General features: G+C 48.6%; 1 protein-coding gene across 2 annotated transcripts; it reads left to right on the top strand.

Moving 5' to 3' along the window:
* Window positions 1-3,213: 3,213 nt before the first annotated feature.
* F10 (coagulation factor X) lies at window positions 3,214-24,063 on the top strand. 2 transcript variants are annotated; one of them, XM_037140726.2, is made up of 8 exons: window positions 3,214-3,353; window positions 8,087-8,247; window positions 13,776-13,800; window positions 14,717-14,830; window positions 16,497-16,628; window positions 18,723-18,976; window positions 22,018-22,135; window positions 23,342-24,063. In XM_037140726.2, exons 1-8 carry the CDS (start codon window positions 3,284-3,286, stop codon window positions 23,938-23,940), a joined length of 1,473 nt encoding a protein of 490 aa, XP_036996621.2. In that variant the 5' UTR covers window positions 3,214-3,283; the 3' UTR covers window positions 23,941-24,063. The 2 variants fall into 2 exon arrangements, with proteins under 2 accessions (XP_036996621.2, XP_053515895.1); XM_053659920.1 differs by lacking the exon at window positions 3,214-3,353 and adding an exon at window positions 6,598-6,698.
* Window positions 24,064-25,839: the final 1,776 nt, after the last annotated feature.

The raw sequence follows: 25,839 nt of genomic DNA on the forward strand, positions 1-25,839 counted from the left end.
ACAGGTTGTCTGCATTCATGTCATTGAGACCCTGCCATTCATCACCGGTCAAGCTGTTGGTAACATCACCGATCACTAAATGAATATTTTTACACGGAGGCTGGTTTTGAAAACCAAGGGCTCCCTGATGGATTTTGGAGGCTGCAGTTCCCAAAGCCCTATCGACCTGGGTGTTCTCTTCCTGCCACCGCCCTCATCAATGACAGTCCTCAAAGACAGTCCCTAGGCCCACCAGGGACACTCCACAAAACAGACGCTCCACAGGATGCATGTCCACACGTCCTGCCCAGATCCGTGCGGTCGGAGGTGGTGGGACCTGGCGGGTCACATTGTTATCAAGTCCCTCAGGCAACTATGGGCTCACTAAACCTAGGGTCGCATAGGTCTCAGGTAGAGAAGAATGGAACAAATCATCGAAGTTCAAGTGGGCCCTGCTTGAACTTAGTGAAGGTGGGTGGAGCAAACCCAGTGGGCACAGCCCTCCCTCAGGACAGGACAGGAGGATGGACACTGGCTCTGCTGGACAGTCAAGCCACATTTAGTTTTGAGCAGACCAGGGTCCGCAAGCTACAGGTAAGGCTGAGTGCAAGCCACCTGATTTTGTAAATAAAGTTTTATCGAGACACATTAATTCTTTTACAAATCATCCATGGCTGCTTAAAACCACAGCACTGAGTATTTGGGACAGAGACCCTCTAGCCAAAGAGACCACCTGACCCACAGACCCAACGACTGATCTGGGCCTTTACAGAAAAGGTTCACTGCCCTGGTGAAGCTGTAATTTTTAGGGATCTCACCAAGTGCTCGGTGGTACACTGAAGCACCCAGCACCTCCTGGACTTGGCCTGACTCTGACTGCGACTCCTGGCCAAGCCGCTTACCCTCTCTGTGCCCTGTTTCCTCCTTTGTAAGATGGCCGCCCACCTCAACGCTTGTCACGGGAATGAAACCAGTGCATGTGGAATGAGGCCTCCAGGGGACCTCGGTCACGTCGTCATGGATGGTGAAGCGGATTGGCAAGCATCCAGATGTCCTCCAGATCAACTGTCCAGGCTACAGACGCTTACCAGAAATTCTGCCACCAAAGTGCAGGAGCTCTCCGGAGGCCCTGAGCACAGCAAGGCTCTAGTCTCTTCCTGGAAATGAAAGCTATCTGGACCCTGTTCCTGGAAGAAAAAGGGTAGGGATGGGATTGAAGTGGCCAGGCCAGGAGCCCCCCAGGTCCACCTGGGGTTAAACATGGTCCTGGTGGGTCACTGGCTCTGCCTCAGTTTCCCCAGTTGTCAGCGGGTGGCAAGGCCTTGGTCTCCTGGAGCTGGTGTCTGCGTGGGTGCCCAGCAGTGTCGGGACAGCCCCTGAAGGCTAACACTTGACGTGTAGGTATGCTGACTGTATGGGTCAGTTCTGTCTTTCTATGAGGGGCGACTAGGTTCTTTCCCTGCCCCCCACCAGGCGCTGGGACAGGGAGGGTCACACAGCATTTGGCCTCCCCACACAGGCTAAATTTGTCCAGAAACAGCATCACAGCACAAAATGACCAGGTGAGACAGGCCCAAGGCACCACCTACGGGCTGTCCCTGAGAACCAGACTCTGCATGTCACAGCGACCACCCTGCAAAACACCTGCCTGGCCTCAGAGCACAGAACGGGCACATTTCCAGAATGAACTGACTCACTCCATCTCTTGGGGCTTATTAAACATCTACTATGTGCCAGACAGCCCTCTAGATGCTGCAGACAAAGCAACAAACAAGCCAGATGATGAGACTTACATCCAAGTGACCATGGGCTTTGGATAACTGATCACCAAGTGCAGAAGTGTTGTGAGCAGCGGAACAGAGCACAGTCTTTTTCTGCCTCTATTTCTGTCTCTCTCGGTGCAGCGCTCGCCTGCAGCCACTTCCCAGGCCTTTTCCTCCAGAGCCTGGAGTCTGGCTGCAGACCCTGGTCAGCCGTGGAGCTCGGGCTGTGTCCCAACTCTTGATGCCCGGGAGGTTGCTGCTACTCGGTGCGCATGTAGCACATGCATCTCCTTCTCCAGCCTGGCTGCCAAGGTGGCAGGCTGCTTTCCCTGACCTAATGTGACTCGTCCTTCCATGACACCTGTCATTTGTTGCAAAGAGACACAACCCTGAGTTCGGGACTCTCCCCAAGATGACAGCCAAGAAACAAGACTCCTGTATTCTCTGGAGGCAGTGCTATTCATACCTCCTGGCCCTGCATGGGGGGAGTGGAGAGTGGGAGCTCAAGGAGGGGCTGGACAATGAGGCTGCCTCCAGTCCTGGTCCTGCGGCACCCTGCCAGCTTCCAAGTGCTCTTCCAGATGACCTGTACCGAGCGGCACATCCGTGAGAAATGCACCACACTGTGCGGCCTCTGACTCAGGGCTCATTCTCCCTCCCCCGAACCCCAGGCGCCAGGAGACTGTGTGAGGCAAAGTCGTCAAGAGAAGCCATGTGTCTCATGGCTTAGCCATGGGTTTGAGAGGTGTGCTGAGTATCTCCTCTTGACCTTGAACCAACTTGTCCTGTGGTCAACAGGCCACTCGGGGCTCCAGCAGAGTAGTCTCCTCTAGACAGGGTATCCTCCCCGGAGTATGAGTAGGGGCCTGGGAATGAGATGTTGTATGGCATGGAAGGGTCACAAGACAAGCTCTGCCTCCTAGAGCCCTTGAACTTGGGGGATGGAGGTACAAGCCTGACATGCCAGTGATGTGCAGGCACCAAGACCTCTATGCTAGAGGCACTTTGTGGGTCCCCACCTGATACCACCTGGAGAGAGCAGCCTGTGAGCAGAAGGACCAGTTCAGACAAAGGAAAAAGCAGGACCCCGAAGTGGAAAGTCCTGTGTTCAAATCCCACATGCACCACAGATGCTTCACCTCTCTCTAAGCCTCAATTCTCTGTTCCAGAGAAAAGATGAAGTGATACTTAGCTTTTATCAAGATTGTAAGGATGAAATGAGAGCCACACATAAATGTCTGAAAGCCATAAAAATCACGTTTTTATTTTCTTAGAACAAAAAGTTCCTATGCCCAAAGCCAGCCCCACTGGATACCTCTACCAATGAAGTGCCAGTGGGATCTCCCCAAGGCTGCACAGGCCAGGTGACAATGCCCCGGCAGAGTCGCCTGCCCCTGTCCCTCACCCCCCACTGGCCCAGGCTCCAATCAGAAGGCTGTGATAAGCAAGAGGACAGTCATCCACCCTCTGAGCCAGGGTGGCTGAACCTTGCCCTGGAGGCCTGTCACAGTGAGGACAGACACGCTGTCCTGGGCCACACCATGGCCAGCCTGCTGTGCCTCATCCTGCTCAGTGCCTCACTGGCCAGCCTCCTGTCGCCAGGGGGAAGTGGTAAGCGCCCCTCAACTTGCAGACTGGAGAGGTGGCCTCAGGGAGGAGGAGAGAGGTGGGGAGTTGGGACGATGCTCTTGAATCTCCACAGTGTGGATAGTGGGTGCCAAACAGGCTGACAAGGGATAGCTGGGCCTGGTGGTCTCAGCCCAGGTAGCTTAGGGCCAGGTGTGCCTCCCTGTGGTTGGAAAGTCACACAGTGGGTCAGAGGTCATAAAGACAGATAGAAACACTTGGACAGAGAAAGAGGGAGCGAGGCAGAGAGACAGAGACAGACAGACAGGAGGACAGAAACAGACAAAGACAGAGAGAAAGAGAAAGGACAGAAAGGGAGGGAGATGGAGGAAAGAAGAGAGAGAACAGAGAAACGGCAGGCAGAGGCAGAGGCAAAGCCCCCTTTCTCTGCCAAAGCGAGCTGGAGGAGAAGAAGATGAGGGGTAACAGGCAGAGGGGAGTTCCCGCAGCAGGGGGGACAGTGAGGGAAAAGCTGGTGCCCTCATCTTCAAGCTGGCTCAACCAGGGGAAGGGACTGCCCGACATGAGGCTGGACAGGTGGAAGACTCTGGACCTTCCAGGACCCTGGGGTCTGTCCAAAGAGAAAAGGCTCAGCGAGGGGAGAGGCAGATCAAAGAGAAAGAGCAGAGGTGGTATCGCCCCAGGGATTTGTCTGCATTCTGGGTCAAGTGCAAGAACAGGAGCACTGAGGTGCAGACCCAGGTGTGGGAGCTGAGAAAGCAGTGAAAAGTGAAAGAGAAAAACAGAACAGGGAAGACACCCATGCAGGGGAATGATGAAGGGGAGAAATCGATGTGTGGATTTTATTTCAAAGCAAGCACTCAGTATTGTAGCAGATATTCGGAGTAGCAGGGAAGGGGCACACAAATACCAAGTTTGAACCTGATGCTGTTGGATAATATTGATGTCACTAGAATAAATGAGGAATTTGGAAAGGAAAGTAATTTGAGGTAGGAATGAAGCTAACCTTTACTGAGCACCTAACATGTACAAACTGAACATGAGGAGTTGCATACAGTCTTTAAAACATCTCTAAGGTATAAGTATGTATTGTAATTCCCACTTGCCAATATTAAGTAGTGAATGACCAAGATGTAATTGAAACTCAAGCTTTCTTGATTCTGCAGTAGTGGTTTGTCTTTGGGGTTTTTTTTGGTTTTGGGTTTTGTTTTTTTTAGTTTTGGACATGGGGAGTTTGGAGTTCTGAGATGAGGGGAGACATCCATCATGATGAGAGTTGAAAACACAGAGCTAGGATGAAAGTTGGGACTGGAAATACCAACTTGGAGAGTTTTTATTACATGAGATTAAATTCTTCAGTGGAAAAAAGATAGAGAGCAGGGTGCAGAGGGCAAAGAAAGGAATCTGAGGTCCTCCTGTACCACAGTGAAAAGAGGAAAAGGAGTGGGTGAGTGAGAGATAAGACTCAGGCAGACAGGTGGGACAATTCAGCTGTAGATAGAAACCATAGCGAGGATCCAGAGATTCTCTGACCCAAGACATTTTAATTGGCAGGTCATGACTCATTTGCAAGCCATGAAATCAATTGAGTGGGTGTTTAAAATTATATTTTGTTATTTATGCTATTATGGTTGTCCCAATTTTTCCCTTTTGTCTCCCTCTCCCACTTCCTCAGACAATCCCCACACACTGTCCATGCTCATGGGTCATGCATATAGGTTCTTTGGCTACTCTGTTCTCTATGCTGTACTTTACATTCCCATGACTATTCCCTAACTACTAATTTGTACTTCTTAATTCATTCACCTTTTTTACCCATCCCCCCACTCTCCCTTTCATCTGGCAACCACAAAAACATTCTCTGTATCTATGATTCTGTTTCTGTTGTACTTGTTTATTTTGTTTTTTAGATTCAGTCATTGATGGATATGTATTTATTGCCATTTTATTGTTCATATTTGTGATTTTCTTCTTCTATTTAAAGAAGACTCTTTAATATTACATATAATACTGGCTTAGTGGTGATAAACTCCTTCAGCTTTTTCTTGTCTGGGAAACTTTATCTGTTCTTTGATTAGAAATGATAATTTTGCTGGGTAGAGTAATCTTGCTTCTAGGTCCTTACTTTTCATCACTTTGAATATTACTTGTCAATTCCTTCTAGCCTGCAAACTTCCTTTTGAGAAATCAGCCAACAGTCTGATGGGGGCTCCCTTGGAGGTAACTAACTGTTTTTCTCATGCTGCTTTTAAGATTCTCTGTTGGTATTTAACATTCGGCATTTTAAGTATGATGTGTATTGAAGTAGGCCTCTTTGCATCCATCTTGTTTGGACTCTGTGCTCCCTGTACTTGTATGTCTATTTCCTTCACCAAGTTAGGGAACTTTTTTTTCATTATTTTTTCAAATAGTTTTCTAATTTCTTGCTCTTTCTCTTCTCCTTCTGGCACCCCTATGATGTTAATGTTGGACCTCTTGAAGTTGTCCCAGAAGCTCCTTATACTATCCTTTTTATTTTTTAATTCTTTTTTCTTCTTGCTATTCTGATTGGTTGTTTTTTCTTCCTTACACTCCATGTTGCTGATTTGATTCTGAGCTTCAACCACTCTACTGTTAATTCATTATAGATTGTTCTTTATTCCAATTAGTGTATGAATAGACCTTTTTATGCTATTGAGGTCCTCCTCATGAAGTTCCTTGTGCATCCTTATAACCAGTGTTTTGAACTCTGTATCTGATAGATTGCTTTTCCCCATTTTGTTTAGCTCCTTTTCTGAAGTTTTGTTCTTTCAACTGAGCCATGTTTTTTGTCTTCTCAATTTGACAGCCTCCCTATGTTTGTTTCTAATTACCATATTTGCCATGTATAATGTGCACCCATGTTTTCATGTGATTATACATGGAATTATTATACCCATTTTTATGTCCATGGTATGTAATCATTATACCCATGTATAATGCACATCCTTATTTTTCTCTCAAAAATTTGGGCAAAAATGTGCCTATTATACATGGAAAAATACAGTAGGTAGATCTACTATGTCTCCCAGGCCTGATAGAGTGGTTTAATGTAGTGGGTGTTATGTAGGGTCCAGTGGCACAGTCTCCCCTATCACCCAAGCTGGGTACTCAAGGTGCACCTGCTGTATGGGTTGTGTACACCCTCCTCTTGTAGTTGAGCCTTGATTGCTGTTGGCACGTCCAGGGTCAGCCACTGCCTGTGTTCTGTCCAGGGTCACACGCCATTAGCTACAAAGTGATCTGCAGATGGCTGCTACTTGTGCTGGGCTTGGAGGTGCTCAGGAGAAGACAAGCTGTGAACCAAGACTGGCTCCTGCTAGTGCAGGGTCTGGGGCAACTTGGCAAGAGGTATGGAGCTCACTGAAGCCAGATGCTGCTTATCTGAGGCAATTTAGGAAAACATGAAGCATGGGCCAAGACAAGCCATTCATATGGAAAAGCCACAGAAAACAGTTTGGGTGGCCCCAGGAGTTGGGTGGGGTAGGGCACTGGGGAATCACCAGGGTGGGGCAAACAGTGTGAGCCAGGTTGATAGAGTATCAGATATGGTGCAAACCTGTAGGCTCTGTGGCTTAGTGGTGGGGGCTGGGGGAGGCTCAGAAAACAGAACACAGTCTCTGCCAGTACTTCTGTCTGGGAGAAAGTTGTCCCCCAACTCTCGCCCTGATGCTGGACAATTCAATTTCCCCCCCAGATGTCTCTGATGTCTTTCAATCTGCTTCCCCAGCACTGGAGCTCAGAGGGAGTGGCACTGGAACCCTGGGCAGGGGGCCTGGTATCGGGGCTGGGTCCCTCACTCCTGAGATATCTCTCTCAATTTTTATCTGCCCCGTGTGGGTGGGGGACCAGCCCATCTGCATTCTCCACCCCACCTACCAGTCTTGATGTGTTTTTTCTTTAATTCCATAGTTATAGGACTTCCATTCAGCTCAATGTCTAATGGTTCTGAGTTCTGGTTGTTCCATAGTGTAGTTGTATTTTTGATATGTTTGTGTGAGGTGGTGAGCTGTGTTCAATTATGCCACCATCTTAACTGGAAGTCTTGGAGTTTTATTTTTTTAATGAAACAGAATAGAATCAAGTAGAAAATTTTGTAATGAGTACTAAGTACTTATTATAAGTACTGTGGGTTAAAATAGTAGTAAGTGCTATTTCCTGAAACTTCTGTATTAATTGTGTGTATGTGAGTCCTGAGACTTGGTATAAATCATACCTTTAATTGTAGACTGCAATCAAAACAATATCACAACTCCCCACTTAATTCAGAGCTGAGACCTTGAAGGATAGGTGAGATTCAGGGTAGGGATGATAGTGGAGGAGTACAGCCTGAGCCAAAACATGGAGTGGAGTAGCCTGGGGTGGGAGGTACAGGGATGACAGTGAACTGGAACCACTCTGAGAAGGGAAAGTTCGAGAAAAAGGGTTTGGGTTGACCACCCTAAATTTTGGCATGAAAGTGCAGGGAGAATGCTAAGTTGATTGTATGGAATGTGTTTACTTCTCCAGAGAAGGGCATGTGAGGTCTATACAGGTGAGTATTCTAGTATAGAATACTCCTTGAGTATTCTATAACTCAAGGAGGAGTCATGAGGAAGATGGGCATTTCCTTCCCAACTGCCTTAGTGCAAGGAGAAGGTGTTTTCAGTCTTTTGCAGCACAGAGATGACATGGTACTACAGGCTGGGGGCAGAGCAGGTAATTTGATAAGGTACCTTGTGTCCTTCCATGTCTTCCAGTGTTCATTGACCGGAAACATGCCAATACTGTCCTGGAAAGGACCCGGAGGGCTAATACAATTTTTGAAGAGTTGAAGAAAGGAAACCTTGAAAGAGAGTGTTCAGAAGAGACTTGCTCCTATGAAGAGGCCCGAGAAATCTTTGAGGACATGGAGAAGACGGTAAGGGTTGGTGAGACGGAGATCAGTCGTGAACTATGCTGGGCCCAGATGAGGATGCTTTCTGGCCTGGTTACCCCTTTATTGGAGGCTGTCATTGTAGCCTATGCTGAGCACCCACAACATGTTCTTATGTGCTGTGGCCTCAGCCAGGAGAGCACAGCTCGAGAGAGACTTTCTGGTGTGGGGAGTGGGGAGACTGTCTCCTTCTATCATTCACAGTACCATTGGTTTCTGCATCTTCACCCACCAGGTGAGACACATCAGCATGTTGTGTGGGTGGGAAACCGAGAGGAAGGTATGGCCCAAAATCAGTCACGATGAGTTAAGGAAATTTCTGAAGGTATTGTTAAATTGATTCTAAAACATAACAGGTCACACACACATGCACAGATGAAAGAGAGAGAGGGAGAGAAAGGGAAATAGAGAGAGACATGGAACCCATTGTGGTTTTGCCCAAATCCATACCCACAGCTACATTTGATGTTGGGCACTTGAGTTGCATCCTTTAGAGTGATGGGTGCGCAGGCGCATGACAGAGGGTGAGCTTTGAGACCCAACACTGTGCCTACATAACAGGAGAGGTGGCAGCTCCAAAGCATCCTCCCCCTCCCCCTAGTACAGGAAGGGCCTTGTCCCTTTCTTGGAAATAGCTAATAAGCCTCACCCACCTTGGGTAGGGCCCCGGAAAAAAATGGCCACCATGCAGAGGTGAGATGACAGTGGATGGCAACAAGTGAAACTGGGCAAGAATAAACTGAAGATGCCTGGAAGCTGAGAAGAAAGTCACAGAGAAGGAGGCCAAGCAGGAGCTCCACAAGAGACAGTGAGGTCAGGCACCTGCTGTCACCACCACGCCACTGAGTGGACCCCCATCCACAGTGCAGGACTGCAGTTAAGCATCCACCAGATGCCAGGAACTGGGGAGATCCGCCACCACACAGGCTCCATGTACACCGCTCACTTGCTGCACCTGGAGACCACCTGGCGACCACCTGGCAAACATCGCCTTAAAGGAGGTACATAAGATCCACACCAAAAGAGCTTCTGGGGGCAGTCATCTTTTGTGCCCTTAGAGATCAGATTAAATTGCACATCTTGGCCAATTCAAGGATTTTAAATCAGAAGAATTTATTCATATCAATAATCAACTACCTTGGGGAGACATAATTGGAGTTGAGGAAAATCCTGGAAAAAAAAAGGGTTTGCTGAGGGTCATTTCCACAAAATCACACTACTGACTCCTTGCTCTCATGTGTTACCTCATTCTCACGGTGGCTTCAAAGACAAGGAAACACATTATCATTGGAGATACTTGGGCTTGAACCTGAATGAAAAAGAATTCTATCATTCACACTTAGAGCATCACATATATACATTGTTTGGGGGTAAGTTTGGATTCCTAGACACTGAAATTCCAAGGATGAATGTTATTCTAAGGGGAGCTGTGGTCAAGCTTTTCATCACCTAGCGCAATAAACAGGATATGAACTTACATACAAGAATTGCTCCAGAACTCTACCATAAGATGCCAGTCATCAGTGGTGTTGACCAGGCTTGTGGGATTAGCTGCCACTTCCAGATGATTTGACTGTGATTTGCCACCTGTGAATTTTACATGGCCTCTACAGATTATTATGATCTCATGAGATCATGGAGATTATATCAGGGATGGTGAAGCATATTGCGAACAAGATCATACACCATTCCAATGGCCCAGAAGGACAAACCCATGAGGTAGACTTCACCCCATCCTTCCAAAGAGTCGGCATGGTAGAAGAACTTGAGAAAGCCCTGGGAGGGTTTCTAACTAGTCTGCCAGAGCCTGCAAGAAACTAGCCTCTTCAGAACTGAAGAAACTAAAAAATTCTTGATAATACCTGTGTGGCAAAAGCTATTGAATGTCCTCCACCTCAGACCACAGCCAGACTCTTTGATAATTTTGTATGAGAGGTGCTGAAAGGCAGGTGCAGCAATCCCACATTCACCTGTGATCATCCACAGATACTGAGATCCAGGGCCAAATGGACCACTCCGGTGCTCAGCGAGCACTCTGAGCTGCTCGTCATGAAGAAGGAAGGATGCAGTGCCTGCAATGAGTTAAATAGTTCGATGTAGCAGCAAGCAGCTTTTTGAAGAACAAGACCAAAGCATTCAAGATCTTGCTTCCTGGCAAATATCATCAGTTTAGGTTCAAATAAACTCATAAAAACTCAAAGGAAGGGTGGGGTGGAAGGAAAGGGAGAACAGGCCAAAGCCACTGATGAGGAGGAGGCTGTATTCATAGATGAAAACCTCTCCACTACCATGGAAAACGAACATCTGGCTGTGGCACAGGCGTTACCCACATTACCATGATTCTCACAGACTCCAGTAACACTGGAGAAGTACTTGTTTACTACCATAAAGCCTGAAGATAGGAAGCAGTACATCGGAAAACACAACCGGCACTTCTGTCTAGAAAACAGCAATTGTTAAGTTATGTGACTCAGACATCTTCGTATTTCTGCAGAAGATCAAAGTCTCCCAGTGGTTCTTATATATTTCTCTCCAGTTGATGGCAAGTGTTCATTTCAGCCACCATAAGAAAGAGGAGGAATTGAGAATTCATTTTTACTCATTACCTAATAAATGGCTTGCCTCTTTAAAAATGTTACTCATAATTTCAAGAACTATTTCATTTTTAAATGTTCCTTTTATTCACATACACATACATAGTTTTTTCAAATAATAAAAGTAATAGTAATGTCAATCCAAGTTGTAGCATCATTTCCCAAACACTTTTCCTCACTTCTTTGTAGCTACCATATTCATAATTTTAAAGAGCTGAATTATATTTTATTGTATCAACACACTTACTTTACTCATGTTTTGGTCATGTAAGTTACTTTTATTTTGCTATTGTGAAAACACACACACATGTATTTCTTCCGGATTATCTTCTAAGAATAGCTGCTCCAGAGAAGGATTACTGGACCAAAGTCTATCAACAAGTTCTGGCTCCGAGTGATGTAAAGAAAGCACATTCAGCCCTGTCCCCAGTGAATACAGCTACAAAACCCAGACACAGTGCACGGAGCAGCTGTCTGAGACTCTGAAAAGTAAATGGCAGCAGCGCATTGAAGGAGACTAGACTTCAAAGTATCAGAGAATTGTGAGTTTGCCATTTTTTTGCTCCAGGTGTCCAAACATCACTTGACTTGAGTCCATTTAATTGAAATTTATAGGATTCCCAACAACAGTAGAATACACTTTCTTGCCAAGAACCCATGGAACTTTCTGCAAGATAGACCATATCCTGTGTCATAAAACACATGTTAATAAATTTAAAAGATTGAAATCATATAAAATATGTTGTCTCACCATAATGAAATGAACCAAAAATCAATTACAAGTATGCAGAAACTAAACAACACACTTATAAATAATATGTGGGTCAAAGAGAAAGTCTCAGAGGAAATTAGAAAATATTTTCAGCTGAACAAAAGTGAATATACAACATATAAAATCTGTGAGACTGCACTAACATAGCTTATAGGAGAATTTGTAGTATTAAGTGTTTTTATTGGAAAAGAATAAACGTCTCAAATTAATACCTGAAACTTCCACCTTAAGACACTAAACAAACAAACAAAAAAAAAGCAAAATAAACCCACAAACTGGGTGCTTCAAAAATCCACTCGCTCATTCCTGGAGACTACAAATTTGACGGGAAGGTGTCACCAGGGTTTGTTTCTTCTGGCGGACCTGGGGTGGGACCTGTTCCAGGCCCCTCTCCGCAGTTCTGGCGGCTGCCAGCGTCCCTCCCATTCCTCAGCTTGCGGGTGCGTCTCCAACCTCTGCGTCCATCTTACATGGCTCTCTCTCTGCGTGCCTGTGTGTCCTTCACTCTCTCTTAACAAGTACACTCTCATTGAATTAGGGTCCACCTTAATCCAGTATGATCTCATCTCAGTTGATTAATTACATCTGCAAAGACCTTATTTCCAATTAATATGTGAGGCTGTGGGGGTGACTTCTTCGAGAGTCCCCCCCGAGTGCCATGGACACGAGAATGAATATGGCCAAGACATGCTGAGATCTGCTTGGGGAGGAGGAGTGGGCTGTGGCCAGTTTCTCAGGGGAGACAAAGGCCCGCTGAGCATCCTCCTCCATAGCCTTTTATTGGGTTGTAATACAAAGGAATACAGGGCGGCAAGGATCAAGCAGTAGATAACATTTCAAAGAAATCTGAGGGCTTACTATGAGTCAATGTCTGTCAGGAAGAGAGTTGCAGAAACTTTGGGAAACACACTCATTTCCTCTCAGACCCTTATCATATGAATGAAAGCACTCTTAGCAGAGCAGATTTCACAGGTTTATCAGCAAGTCTTTGTGATGCCAGATTTTCCCCCAGGATACGCTCTAGCAAGGCAAGGAGCTGCACCTCTCCCCAGCATATATTCAGGCTTAAGGGGATTAGAGCCAGGAAGCACTTCTCCCAGAGAACATGGGGACTCGGGCTTTAACAAAGCCAGGAAGAGGGGGGGAGTCCATTGCTCTTTGTTGCAGCCCCCCCAGTCCTTCCATGAAGGCCTCTCAAGTGATCGAGTCTGGCCTAGGCTGCCCCCCGCTGTGAGGTGTCTTACCCGTCATTGACTTCCCACCAAGCTTTGGGGGCAGGGAGAGGAACTGAGGCAGCATTTGTTACCAGAGACAAGCTTTGTCTCCTGTGGCTTATATTCCAGAGGTCGTCCCTCGCCCTTAACCACAAGGGATTGAGATACAATTCCTAAAACTAGACAGAGTGGTCTACAACATGAGGTCACACCTAAATCTGGATGTTGGGGAGATGCTACAGACAGGAAAAAAAAAAAGGTTAAGACCATGAATATTTTTAGTGTAATATAGGCTCTTGATACTCTGTTTTAAGTTAATTACTAATCATCTTATTTTATTTATTTATTTTCTTTAAAGATTTTATTTATTTATCTTTAGAGGGGAAGGGAAGGAGAGAAGCAGAGAAATATCAATGTATGGTTGCCTCTTGTGGGTCCCCTGCTAGGAACTGGCCTGCAACCCAGGCATGTGCCCTGACTGGCAATTGAACCGTGATCCTTTGGTTCTCAGGCCCGTGCTCAATCCACTGAGCTACACCAGCCAGGGCTAATTATCATATTTTAAATTTCCACAATTATTCACCAATAATTCAATCCTTTGTTGAATCTTTGACCCAAGTACTTCAACTAAAAACCCATTGGAGCAGCAAACAGAGCAAAGCATTTTGGTACAATCCATTTCTTGGTAATTAATTTGAAAATAAATTTTCAATACTCAACAGAGATGGTAAATGAAGCCATGGTTTTGTAGATGCAGAAGATCTGAAAACCTTTCCCTTTTAGACTGAAAATTTCTAGAGCAATTTACCCCAGAAAATTACTTCTGTTTGGGAAAGTACCCTAATTCAGGTTGAGTTACTAGATTATGCTTGTTACTGGTGTGAAATGCCTATGTTTTCCCTAATGTGCTTTACAATCTTTTTTCCCTTTTAGAATGAATTCTGGAATAAATACAAAGGTGAGATGTTTTCTCTTTTAAGTGACAGGGGTTCATTAGGATATTTAAATTGGGAGAAATTGTATTTGAATTTTTGAAAATGCTTCCTGAATTGCCTTTCTGCTCCTGTGTAGATCTTACTTATTTAACACTTTTCCCTTATGAGTATTTTTATAAGTTATTGTAAAATAGTCTTTTAATAGTAACTTTATGCTAATTCTAGTTTTGTTACTTAAATATAGATTCAAGTCAGTTTCTTCTCACTGAAGAATGAGAAGTGATAATTTGGTGATAATTTTTAAAATCCAACTATATTAGTTAGAAACAGAGACCAACGGGTTGGGTCCTCTGATAAGGTAACCACCTTGATTTAATGTTCACAGCACCTGAAATGGTATTAATCATGACTAGTGTTTTTATTCTGGTAATAGCATTCAAATGTCTCAAAATGACTATTGGACTTACTTCTAAATTAGATCGTACAAAGGCACCACGAAATGTGAGGTCCGGTGTCAGTGCTGAGCAGTTGCCTCTGCATTCTCGTTTCACCCCCAGGGTGTTTGGGAAGAGGAACCTTAACATCCCTCTGGTTAAAATGCTCAGCCCACGGTGCAGGCACTCGGACATCCTCCGTCCTTCCAGCTGGTCCCACGTGGTCACCAGCCCAAAGCTCCTCACTGTGAGGTAGAAATTCTGTGAAACATTTCAGCAAAAACTGGAAACCTCAGTCAATGATCCACTTAGAAAAGGGCATCTTGCACACTTACCTGCAAAAGGTGGGGATAAAATGAAGTTCAGATAGGAGAAAGTGTTTACAGGGAAACAAGGAAGAATTTCAAGTTCACTCATGTTTATCTGAAAAATGTGTGCCAAGATCAACACAGCAAAGTCATTTTGTCCGCAAGCTTTGGTTTGCAGATAAGTCCTTTCCCTGCAGATGGTGACCAGTGTGAAAGCAGCCCCTGCCTGAACCAGGGCAGCTGTAAGGACGGCCTCGGGGAATACACCTGCACCTGTTTGGAGGGCTACGAGGGCAAAAACTGTGAATTACGTGAGTTTCTCCTCTTGGTGCGCTTTCACGCCAGAGCTTCCTGAAGAATCAAAGCTGGGAGAGGGGGGAAAGCAGCTGAAAGGTCAAGGAAACTGTCTCATGTCACTTCTGACTTAGAGCTTGTGCTCCATTATGATGGGCCACTATAGTAAGAAAAAAAGAAGAAGAAAATACAGTAAAAACCCCACAATGTTCTCCAATCACTCAGTTTTGGAGTACATTCATAAGACACGCAGTCACTTCTCTGAACACTCATGAAGCATGTGGTCCATTAACACCGAAACGAGGGCTGACTTTCTTCTCCTCGGAGTAGAAGGTCTCCCTGACCACTGTGACTCACATTCCTTGTCGTCTCGGACAGTGACTCCAACGCACCACCTTTCACTTAATTTGTTAGTGCAAATGTCAACACTAAGTGTTCGGATTGTCCAATTATAAAAATTTGAAACATTTAATTAGTTCTACACAGAAGAGTCACTAAGAGTTTCCCTAATATGGAAAATCAATTAAATAAAAATCAGGTTAGTATTACCTAAGTTTTCCCTAAAGAGAAAAATTTGCATTTCTTTCAAATTACTTAATTTGCAATCTTGAGAATGTGCTCTTGGATTGCATTGCTTTGGAATTCTCCCCGATGGGAATATCAGTTACGCACTGTTCCACCTCAAGTCCAGAGCTGCCGCTCCTGCGTGACTTCTGGCTGATCCCGGGGCCATTGTGAATGCTTTCTAACGTTTCATTAATGTTGATCTTTGCACTATAATTATTTTTTCATCAAAACCTAAATGTGGAGTGTAAGTGACCAAAGTGGCATCACAGTGCGCACTGGAAGCAGGTGGGTGACTCCAGCTTAGCGGAGCTGCTGACCAGGCGGGGGCTGCCCTCCGCCCACTTTGAGGTCCAGATGCGCCTCCATGTGGGCGCTGTGCCAAGGGAGTCAGAGGACCTGTGAGGGTTATCCTGTGCGGCGGTGTGGCCTCTACCACTTTACCAGTGAGGAAACTGAGGCCTATGGGTTTAAATAACTTGCCCAGTTCATACAACAAGTGACGGAAGGGCCAGTCTAGAACTCGGATCGGTTTGACTCCAGGGTGTGCACTGCCTGTTTGTCTGTCCGGCCATGCTGGAGCCCAGACCCCAGGCTCCGAGGCCCTTGTGGTACAAAGTGGGGGGCCTCTGGCCACTCTGACCGGCTCCTCCTGACCACCTGGTGCTGGAACCCACCCTCCTGCAGTCAGCACATCCATGCTGGTCAAGACCCACGTGCCTTTTTAGGGCTGAACTTAATTCAGACCCTCCCAGCCTCCAGGGCCTTCACTGGGCATGATCAGATTACTTAAGAACCTTCTAGAAGTTGGTGCCCTGGGCCCAGCAGACACTCATGGTTTCCCCAGATGCTCTGGGGAGGCAGAGGGGCGGTGAGAAGAGCTCACGCAGAGGCGTGGGCCCCTCACCCCTCCAGCCTGCTCTGGGCAGCCTGTCCTGTCTGTGCCATCTCACGTGTGTCAGCCACCTGGCTCTGGCCCTCTGTTCTAGCCGGGTGGCCGGCTGAGGGGCTCAGGGGGTGGGGGGTGTTTGTCCCCCCGGGGATGTCGTCCTTCCTCCCAGCCAGCTGCAGCCTCAGTTTCCCTAGCCTGTCCTGAGAGCCAGCATGCCTCTCCTACAGCCACTCGAAAGTTCTGCAGCCTGGATAACGGGGACTGTGACCAGTTCTGCAGTGAGCAGCAGAACTCCGTGGTGTGTTCCTGTGCCAGGGGCTACATCCTGGGTGACAACGGCAAGTCCTGCATTCCCACAGGTAGGGGAGCAGGGGGCTGGAGCATCCGGGTGGGCCTCAAGGTTTAGAAACAGACCCACTGTTTCTGTGAGCATTTGAAAAATGGGACTAGTGGTGTTACCCAACTGCTTAGTGAGTGTGAAAAGGAAGGGAGTAATTCATGGAGGGCACTTTGCACAGTGCCTGGCTCATTGCAAACCCTAACCATGTAATGGGTGTGAGGAAGGTGTGTTCTGTAGCCCCAGCGAGAGCGGGAGGCTCGGGAAGCTGGGTGTTACCGTGGACCACGGTGAGAGCGCAGGCTGGCGAGGGGCACTGTAGGCCTGGCTGTGGGAGCCGTGGACTTGGGCAGAGGGTGCAGGGGCCAGAAGGGCAACCAAGGACACTCAAGAACTAATTTAGGTTGAGTGGGCCCCAATGTCCATCAGATTTATTTTTTCTTTTCCTTGATAAAAGCTGAATACCATGAGTCTGACCTAGAAACTCACAGAGGGCATGACCTGTTAAGGGGCTGAGTGATGTACCAGGCCCCCGGGGAGAGAGAGTCCAGCTCTAACACACTATAAGGAGCTTCTTCTCCCCGTGCTGCTCGGCCAGCCTGGGGCCAGAGGCTCTGAGAGGCCGCCCCTTTCTCCTAGCTTAATCTCACAGCAACTCCAACTTGCTCCTCAAAGTCTGGTTCCCTGACTGACCAACAGCTTCGCGGTCAACAGCGGGAGTGGGGGGGGCCAGGACTGGGGGGAAGTTGGATGTACAGAGTCCCAGCCCCCCTCCCCTCCAAGGCAGAGACAGTCCAGGGTGACTGCAATTCTGTAACCTCAGCTCTCTCAACAAGTAAAAGACAATGTCATTTACTTGTCTATTGGTAAATGAGATTTTAAACTTAAGCTGGTTCAAAAAGGGAGAGTAGACCTGCATACAAATTTTGTTTAAATTCCAGGAATAATTGCAAACTAATTTAATAAACTTTGATATTTGAGAATAAAATCAAATAAACTACTTCTTAATTTAGACTTTTGAAGAGCAGTGAGTATAAAAATTAACAAGACCTAGCAAACCGTAGGGTGGAGGATGCTTTATCTCCAGGTAACACGTTTGGCAGAGTCCGATGGGGGTGGGCAGGGAGGGCTCCTCCAGGTCCCGCAGGAGCCCATGCAAACACTAAAAAGAACTAAGTTCCGCTTCTCTGATCTTAGACAAACACGAGGCAGCAGAGGAGGGCAGCTGTCCATCTCCAGACCGTCCCTCCACGCCTCTCCCTTCCTCTCTCCTGCTCTGGTCCCTCCTCCCCTCCGCCTCAGTTCCCTAGTTGGTGTCAACACAGAGAGGAAGTTTTCTCGTACTTCCTTGGCATCTTCTTTGTGCGTGGTGCCTTTAAGGATAGCTATCATTTTTAGACAGCATCATATAAAGCCATGGCATCTTGCTCCTTTTTATGCTTCAGATTATTTGCACGTGATGTCCCTTTCCCCCAGGATACTTAAAAAAATTTTTTTTTCAGCCCTGGCTGGTGTAGCTCAATGGATTGAGCACAGGCCTGTGAACTAAACACTTCATTAGCGTGTTTCAAACACACAGCAGGGCTGAGAGGGTTTGACAGTGAGCACCCGTAGGCCCCTACCTGGGTTCTACCCTTAACATCTCCTGCTACTTGCTTCACCACCTCTCTGCCCCCCCACTTCATCGTCTGTCCATCACAAGCCACTTCGTTATTTTGACGCATTTCCAAGTAGATTACAGACAACCCCTTCAATGCTTCAGCATACTGGTCAGCCCCAAAGGTCAGTGTCCACGACACTGTCATTTCGGTAAAACTGACACACAGTGGGTACACTGGTATGAAGTGCACGTTCCGGCATTGTGACAATTGCATCCACCTTGTGACCCAACCCTACCAAGAGACAGAGCAGCCACACCCCAGAAGTTCCTCACACCCCTTCTCAGGTCCTGAGCACACTCTTCACTCTTCCCAGCTGCCTCACCTTGGTACCCTGGAGGTTGGGCCCTCCCTGACCGCCCCCCCCAGCCCCCCCCTCCGCTGCATAGTGACCTATGTGTGAAGTCAGGGTGATGTTCTCTTTGCTGAAGCCCCAGGCCTTTTTTTTTTCTCTTAAGATCCTTTTCCCTGTGGGAAACACACTAAGACAAATAGGAAAAGGTCGGTGGCCCAGCCCTCCAGCGATGACGAGGATGCCTCCCAAACCATCATGCCGGACCTGCACGACCCTGGAGACCTGGAACCCACCGTGAGCCCTTTCCATCTGCTGGACTTCAACAGCACGGAGCCCCCCAGTTCTGTGGACGAGGAGAGGAGTCTCACCCGGATAGTGGGAGGGAGGGACTGCCGAGACGGCGAGTGCCCCTGGCAGGTAACTGCTGAGCGCGCCTTCGAGTCGACTGGATCGGGAACCGGCCTGGCTGGGCGCTGTGGGCGTGGCCACTGAGGCCCAGGCTCGTGCTGCCCAGGCACAGGTGTGGACCCTCGGCGGGCTCTGGGCTCCGCTGCTGAGAGGCTACAGCAGCCCGAGAGGAGAAGAGGCTGGGCCCTCGCCGACGCCCTCCCAGCCCTGCTGCCCACTCCCATCCGTGGGCTCAGGATTTGAGTCCTGAAATCTCTACCTACAGTAGAAGGAGAGATGCGGCGCCCGGGGGGCTGCGGGTTTAGCGAGCTGGTGGAAGGCACTTCCCTGTGGTGGGCGGGCCTCCGCTTACTGTTCTCTTTGACTGGAGGCGGATTTACTCTCCTCTAGTTTGGTAGAGCTTTTTTTATTTGAACACCTAAATTAGAATTTCTAACTAGAAATTTGTTCATTTGGACAAAAGTTGCCAGATTCAACAAATAAAAACAGGACTTCCACTTAAATTTGAATTTCACATAAACAATGAATAATTTCTTTTTTAAAATATTTTATTTATTTTTAGAGGGGAAGGAGAAAGGGAGAGAGATATCAATGTATGGTTGCCTCCCGTGCATCCCCTGCTGGGAACTGGCCTGCAACCAGGCATGTGCCCTGACTGGGAATCGAACCTCAATCCTTTGGTTTGCAGGCTCGTGCTCAATCCACTGAGCTGCACCAGCCAGGGTGAATAATTTCTAAAATAAGCATATGACAGGTATTACATGGAACATATTTATTATACCAAAAATCATTTGCTATTTATTTTATTCAAATTTAACTAGATGTCCTCTATTTTATCTGGCAACCCTAACTTGGGACTTATGGTTTTAGTGTCCAAAGCCAAAATGGCTTCTCCTACAAGCAAATATCCCAGAGCCGCCAACAACCTTCCTTTAGAAATTTATTCAGCTCACGCTCACCTCCCAGGTACATGGCAGGTGCGAGTTCATCTGAATGGCGAAGAGCCCAAGGGAGGGCATGTCAACACCTAGTTATTTACAGAGAACGTGTATGCCAGGCCCAGGACTGAGGGTTGTGACGTAGGCTGCGGAACCGTCAGAGCAAGTTTTCCGACGTGTGGCCCCCTAGATCTGGGAGGTGAGGGGCACCCAAATGACCACAGTTCAGGGCGGTGTGTGATAAAGGCCACGAAAGCGGTACCAGTGGGCATGGATGAAGTTCCACTGGGAAGAACAGGACCAGCCCCCCACAGGGGGAAGGGGTCCTACTGGGGCTCTGAGAGAGGCTTCACCCGGGACTCCACGGGCAGCGAGGACAGGGAAGGGCACTCGGGCAGGAGGACCCTCACCGGAGGGTCCCTCCATGGGTGAGGCTGTGGGCATCCATGATTCTCACTTTCCTGGCTCCATTCTAAGCAGGTTGCCTGATCTCCATCTTCAAGAACAGCAGGCAGTGTCCAAATCTCAAAAAGACAGACTCTCCCCCACTCATTACCCAAGTTGCATTATGAGTTGATAAATTATGCAAAAAAAAAAGGCAGATAAACATTATAGTGGGTCCTCGTTAAGGTGGTTGGACTCACAATTTTTCAGCTTTGTGCTGGTGTGAAAGTGCTGCGTGTGGGTCTTCCCAGGACGAGACAGGCAGGATGGTGTCCTCTCCCGATGCTGGGCCACGGCTCCCAGTCAGCCACACCATCAGGAGGGCAAACTATTGAAACGTTACTGTGAACTGTGTTGCCAGTGTTTTTGGCTATTATGTTCTGAGCACTATTTTTCAGTTTTATTTATTCTGAGAAAGAGGAGAAGGGAGAGAGAAAGACAGGGAGAGATACATTGATGTGCAAGAGATACATCAATCGGCTGCCTCTCCCACGCCCCCAACCCAGGACCTGGCCCGCAACCCAGGCATGTGTCCTGACTGAGATTCGAATCCACAACCTTTCGGTTTGAAGGCCAGAACTCAACCCACTGAGCCACATCAGCTAGGGCCGTTCTGAGCACGTTGAAGTTTGCCTAGATTAAGCTATGATATTTAGTATGATAGGTCTATAAAATGCATTTTCAACTTACAATACTCTCAACAATATTTTCAACTTACAATGGGTTTGTTGGGATGTGACCCCACTGTAAGTCAAGGAGCACCTCCACCACATACTAGTCGGGAACATCTTTAAGAATTCCTTTAGAACTTGACGTTAATTGTTTCATTGACCTACACATATCCCCAGCCAATAACTGTTGCTTAGAGGATGTGGAATTCCCAAGAGAAAGGAACAAGCAAAATGCTCTGCCTCTGGATTTGCAAGCCTGGTCCGTTGGGGGGAAAAAATAAGAGAATTGTCTGCCTATAGTGCCTTTCCCCTGCTCCGTCAATGCTTATTTCCAGTGGAATACTCCTCACTCCCAAATCTCAAGTCAGGGCGAAAATCCCTTCCAGACGGGACCATATAGACTTCCCTGGAAATCGACCTTGATGGTGGCATTCCACGGGCTGTGGGAGGGTGGCCTGGATGGTGGAACTTGCCATTGAGTAGGGTCCCAACAAATGTCTGTGGAGTGAACGATTAAGTAAATCCATTGGCTGATGGGGTGAAGCAAAGACCAGAAGGCATGAGGTGCTGCCCACACCTGTGCTGTGGAATCAGGAAGAGGGTTGGGAGGAGCTGGGAAGGTGCCATGGGGGCCACCATGAGCCACCTCTTGGAAATTTTGCCAGCATGCTGGACTGAATGTCCAGTGGGTCTGCAGTGGGTCGGAAGGTCTGCAGGACTGGCCATGCTGGGCCACAGCCCAAGCGGTCTGGTGGGCACGGCAGGTGCGCTGGCTGGGCCTTGCATTCTGGTCTGAAGGCCCCACAGTCCTCTGGTGGGAAGGGGCAGCAGAGGGGGGAGCAGGGACAGGGGAGGCTCAAGCAGGCGCACCAGCTGGGGAGGAGGACACCCTAATGCAGATGGGTGCAGTGGAGAGGAAGACTTGAAGTAAGCGTTCCGAATTCCTCTTTCCAGAAAGTCGCGCTCAACCTGTTTGGCTCTGGCATTCTCTTCCCAGGCTCTGCTCATCAACGAGGAGAACGTGGGCTTTTGTGGTGGCACCATCCTGAATAGTTTCCATGTCCTCACCGCTGCCCACTGCCTTCTCCAAGCCAAGAGTTTCAAGGTGAGGGTAGGTAAGTGGCGCCAACACCCGCAGCTGCCCTGCAGGGCCCACCGCCGCTGCGTATTGGCAGAGACCATTGGAACGGACCAGATTTGTTGGAACCGTTAGACAACATTACTGGAGCCCAGACCGGGGGCTGGGAGAAGTTTCACAGAGGAGGAGGAGGAGGGGCAGGAGTAGGAGGCAGAGGAAGAGAAAGAGGGGGAGGAGGGAAAGAGGAGGGAGGGAGGGGAAGGGCGGGGAGGAGAAGGGAGCAAAGGAAAGGGGAGGAAGAAGAGGACAGAGAGGTGGATGAGGAGGAGGAGCGGGAGGAGGGGGAATGTAAGATGAAGAGTGGGGGGTAGGGGGATAATGAGGAGGCTTGGGAGGTCCAGGAAGGGGCGGGTGGCCTTCCCTGAGCCAGCCCGGAGCTCCCTGAGGCACCTGGTGTCCCTGCCCTGGGTGCTGGGCCTCCTCCCGGGACCGGTCCTCTGGGAAGGCCGTGGGAGCCCCACGTCAGGAACCCGACCACCGAGTCCCTCCGCCTCTCCTATTTTTGTCTGTGGGGTTGTTTCGCCATGACTGCGCCTCCGCCACGCTCCAGAGCTGCCTGACACAAGCCACAGAATGTGAGCCGCATATATCATTTTAATTTTCTAGTTACATGGCTTGTAGTTTACATTTTTAAAGTTTACAGGTGAAAAATTAATTTTAGCAATATACCTTATTTTACCCAGTTTTTCCAAACTGTTATCATTTTGATATGTAATCAGTTATAAAATAATTTATGAGCTATTGGAATACTTTTTCTTTCTAAGCCTGAAATTTGACTCTCCCAGCATCTCCATTCAGACAGTCACATTTCGAGTGCCCGGTTGCCCCTGTGGCTGGTGGTGGCCCTCTAGACCACGGGGTTCGAGAGCATAAGGCCTTCAGCTGGCCCATGTCCCTGGCACATGACACCCACTCGGGAAACATCTGTCTGCCAATGAATGAACCTAAAGTCTCTGAGGCACTGAACATACGTAGGAAAATATGACGAAGAGTTGCCCCTAGGTCATGAGACTGAAGGCCACTTTTATTCACTTCTGTATGATTTCCTATGTGTTTCGAATTTTCTAGTGACCATACATCATTTTTTAATCAGAAAAAAAAATAATCGCCACTTTAGAAAGCAACCCCGTGGGCGTGCTCGGCCCAGGCTGAGCCGACACGGTGCGCTCTCACCTCGCTCCAGGTGACCGGAACACGGAACAAGAGGACGGCAACGAGATGGTGCACGAGGTGGAGGTGATCATAAAGCACAACCGGTTCGACAAGGAGACCTACGACTGCGACATTGCCATCCTCAAGCTGAAGATGCCCATCAGGTTCCGCAGAAACGTGGCCCCCGCCTGCCTGCCCGAGAAGGACTGGGCGGAGTCTGCGCTCATGACGCAGAAGTCAGGCATCGTGAGCGGCTTCGGGCGCACCCACGAGAAGGGCCGTGCGTCCACCACCCTCAAGATGCTGGAGGTGCCCTACGTGGACAGGAACACGTGCAAGCTGTCCACCAAATTCTCCATCACCCAAAACATGTTCTGTGCTGGCTACGACTCGAAGCCTGAGGATGCCTGTCAGGGGGACAGTGGGGGTCCTCACGTCACCCGGTTCAAGGACACCTACTTTGTCACCGGCATCGTGAGCTGGGGAGAAGGATGTGCACAGAAAGGAAAGTTCGGGATCTACACCAAAGTTACCAACTTCCTCAGGTGGATCAATAGGTCCATGAGAGCCAAGGTCAGGGCCAACAGTGAGCAGGAGGACCCTACGTCGTCCCCCGTCGTACTACAGTGAACCCATTAAAAGGCCCACTGGCAGCCACTGGTGCCCTGTTTTGTCTTAACACTTGCCACGCTGAGCAGGCTGAATTCTGGAATAAGTTTCCTTTCTGTGATGATTAGATCTGTTGGTTCCTTATCCTGATTTTGCTCTTGCTCTCTCGAAGTGGGAAATGAAATTTTCATTTGGAAACTGGACCCTGCCTTCCCCCCACCAGGTCAGAAGATTCCTGTTGGGACTGTCCCATTTTATAAGACAGGGGTTTATGCTCCCTGGGGTGACTCCTCTTCTCAAAACCAGGAGGGGGCCATGTCCATTCACAGCACATTTTTCTGTTTCTGACTGACCTACAATGCCGTCTTGGCCGGCCACATGCATACTTGAGAATAAATGGCCAAGGTTCTGGGAGCGCGGAGAGAAGGCACAGCGAGGGTCAGGGCCAGACCCCGCCTGGGCAGCCTCGCTCTGGGGCGGGGCGGGGGGCGGGGCCGTTCCCCACACGGGCCAGCGTAGCTTCCCTATGCCTTCCGGGATGAGACAAGGGTGGACATGTGTCCTCCAGGGCTTCCATGAGAAAGGCAGACTCCCTGGGAAGGGGAGGCCCAGAGAGCTTCTCTTTGGTGGGGACATTTTAACATCTGCCTTCGCCTTAGAATCAACTGTTTTAAAATGTGCCTGGGCCTGGGTCCACTCTGGTACAGTCTCCTGAGCAACTGACATGCCCACTAGGTACCAACTGCCCCCAGACTGGGAGACACTGAAGTCCTTCATGCAGGCCACAGCCCCGAGCACTTAAATCAGAGTCCGTGGGGTGGGCATGGGCCCCCTTGGTTTCTACAGCTCCTCTCGAGTGACCCTGGCATGTGTGGCGAGTATTGCTGGGGGCTGTGGGAGGGCTCCCCCCTCTTGGACTGGGTCACGTCTAAATGCCAAGTCCTTTCCCATCCCAGCTCTGTCCACACCGGCTCCAGGCCCTCAATGGAAATGGTCATGAAAACCAAACATTTTAGAAAATGGAAAAGGTCACCTCAGACCAGCCCAGTGAGTTCCAAATGTCCTATTCGGTTTGCATTTTGCGCAACTTTGCTAAGCAAAGTTTCAAAGTCCCACTACAAAAACTCCCAACAATGTCAGCAGCTTTTTTTCCCTTTTATAAACAGGAGCTATTGCAAGGTTGGAGTGTTTTATAAACAAAAGACATTGCACAGTTAGAAAAATCAATATTGACACACATGCAGTTTCCCAGAAACAGTCTGAGGGGAGCAGGAAAAGCTGAGGGGGACGTTTCTCCGATTGCCCCCGGCTTCTCCCTCCCTCGGGACGGGCCTCTGGTGGCAGGGGACCGTCGCATTGTCAGGTGGAGAGTTTTCTGTGCCGCTGACCGGTCTCTGTCCCCAGGCAAACCCCAAACTTGGGTTCCTGTCTCTGGCGGTTAGAGGTTGTTTGGAGTCCAGAGAGGACACCAGGGAAGAGAAGAGTTTCACAAGTAAAACCTGCCTTTGCTCTTACTACTTGATTTCTCACTGTTGGCCACTATCATTGGCGATGGAGCTCATGCATGTATCAGAGAAGAAGGGAGACTGAGGCAAGACAGAGGGAAGCGTGGGAGGAGCCTCCGCCACCTTCATGGGTCTGCTCACCTCCCCCGTCCAGAAACAGACTCACTCCGTGAGGTTCTGGAGGAAATAAGGGGAAGCGATGCGGTGGGTGCTTTGGGGAGGGCCCTGGCCTGGAACTCACAGATGAGCTGCCCCCCGCCTGCCCATTCCTGGGTGCCCTGGGACAGCGCAACTCCATCTCTGAGGATCTCTGTCTGCATGGGAGAACGGAGCTAATGAAGCCTCCTCCTCTACACGTTAACCCTAAACATGGGCCAAGGCTTGTGTGCAGAGGGACATTACCTGCCCACTGCCA

Source organism: Artibeus jamaicensis, unplaced genomic scaffold (genome assembly GCF_021234435.1).
Source record: "Artibeus jamaicensis isolate MK-2021 breed Jamaican fruit bat unplaced genomic scaffold, CSHL_Jam_final scaffold_833, whole genome shotgun sequence".
Taxonomy (NCBI): domain Eukaryota; kingdom Metazoa; phylum Chordata; class Mammalia; order Chiroptera; family Phyllostomidae; genus Artibeus; species Artibeus jamaicensis.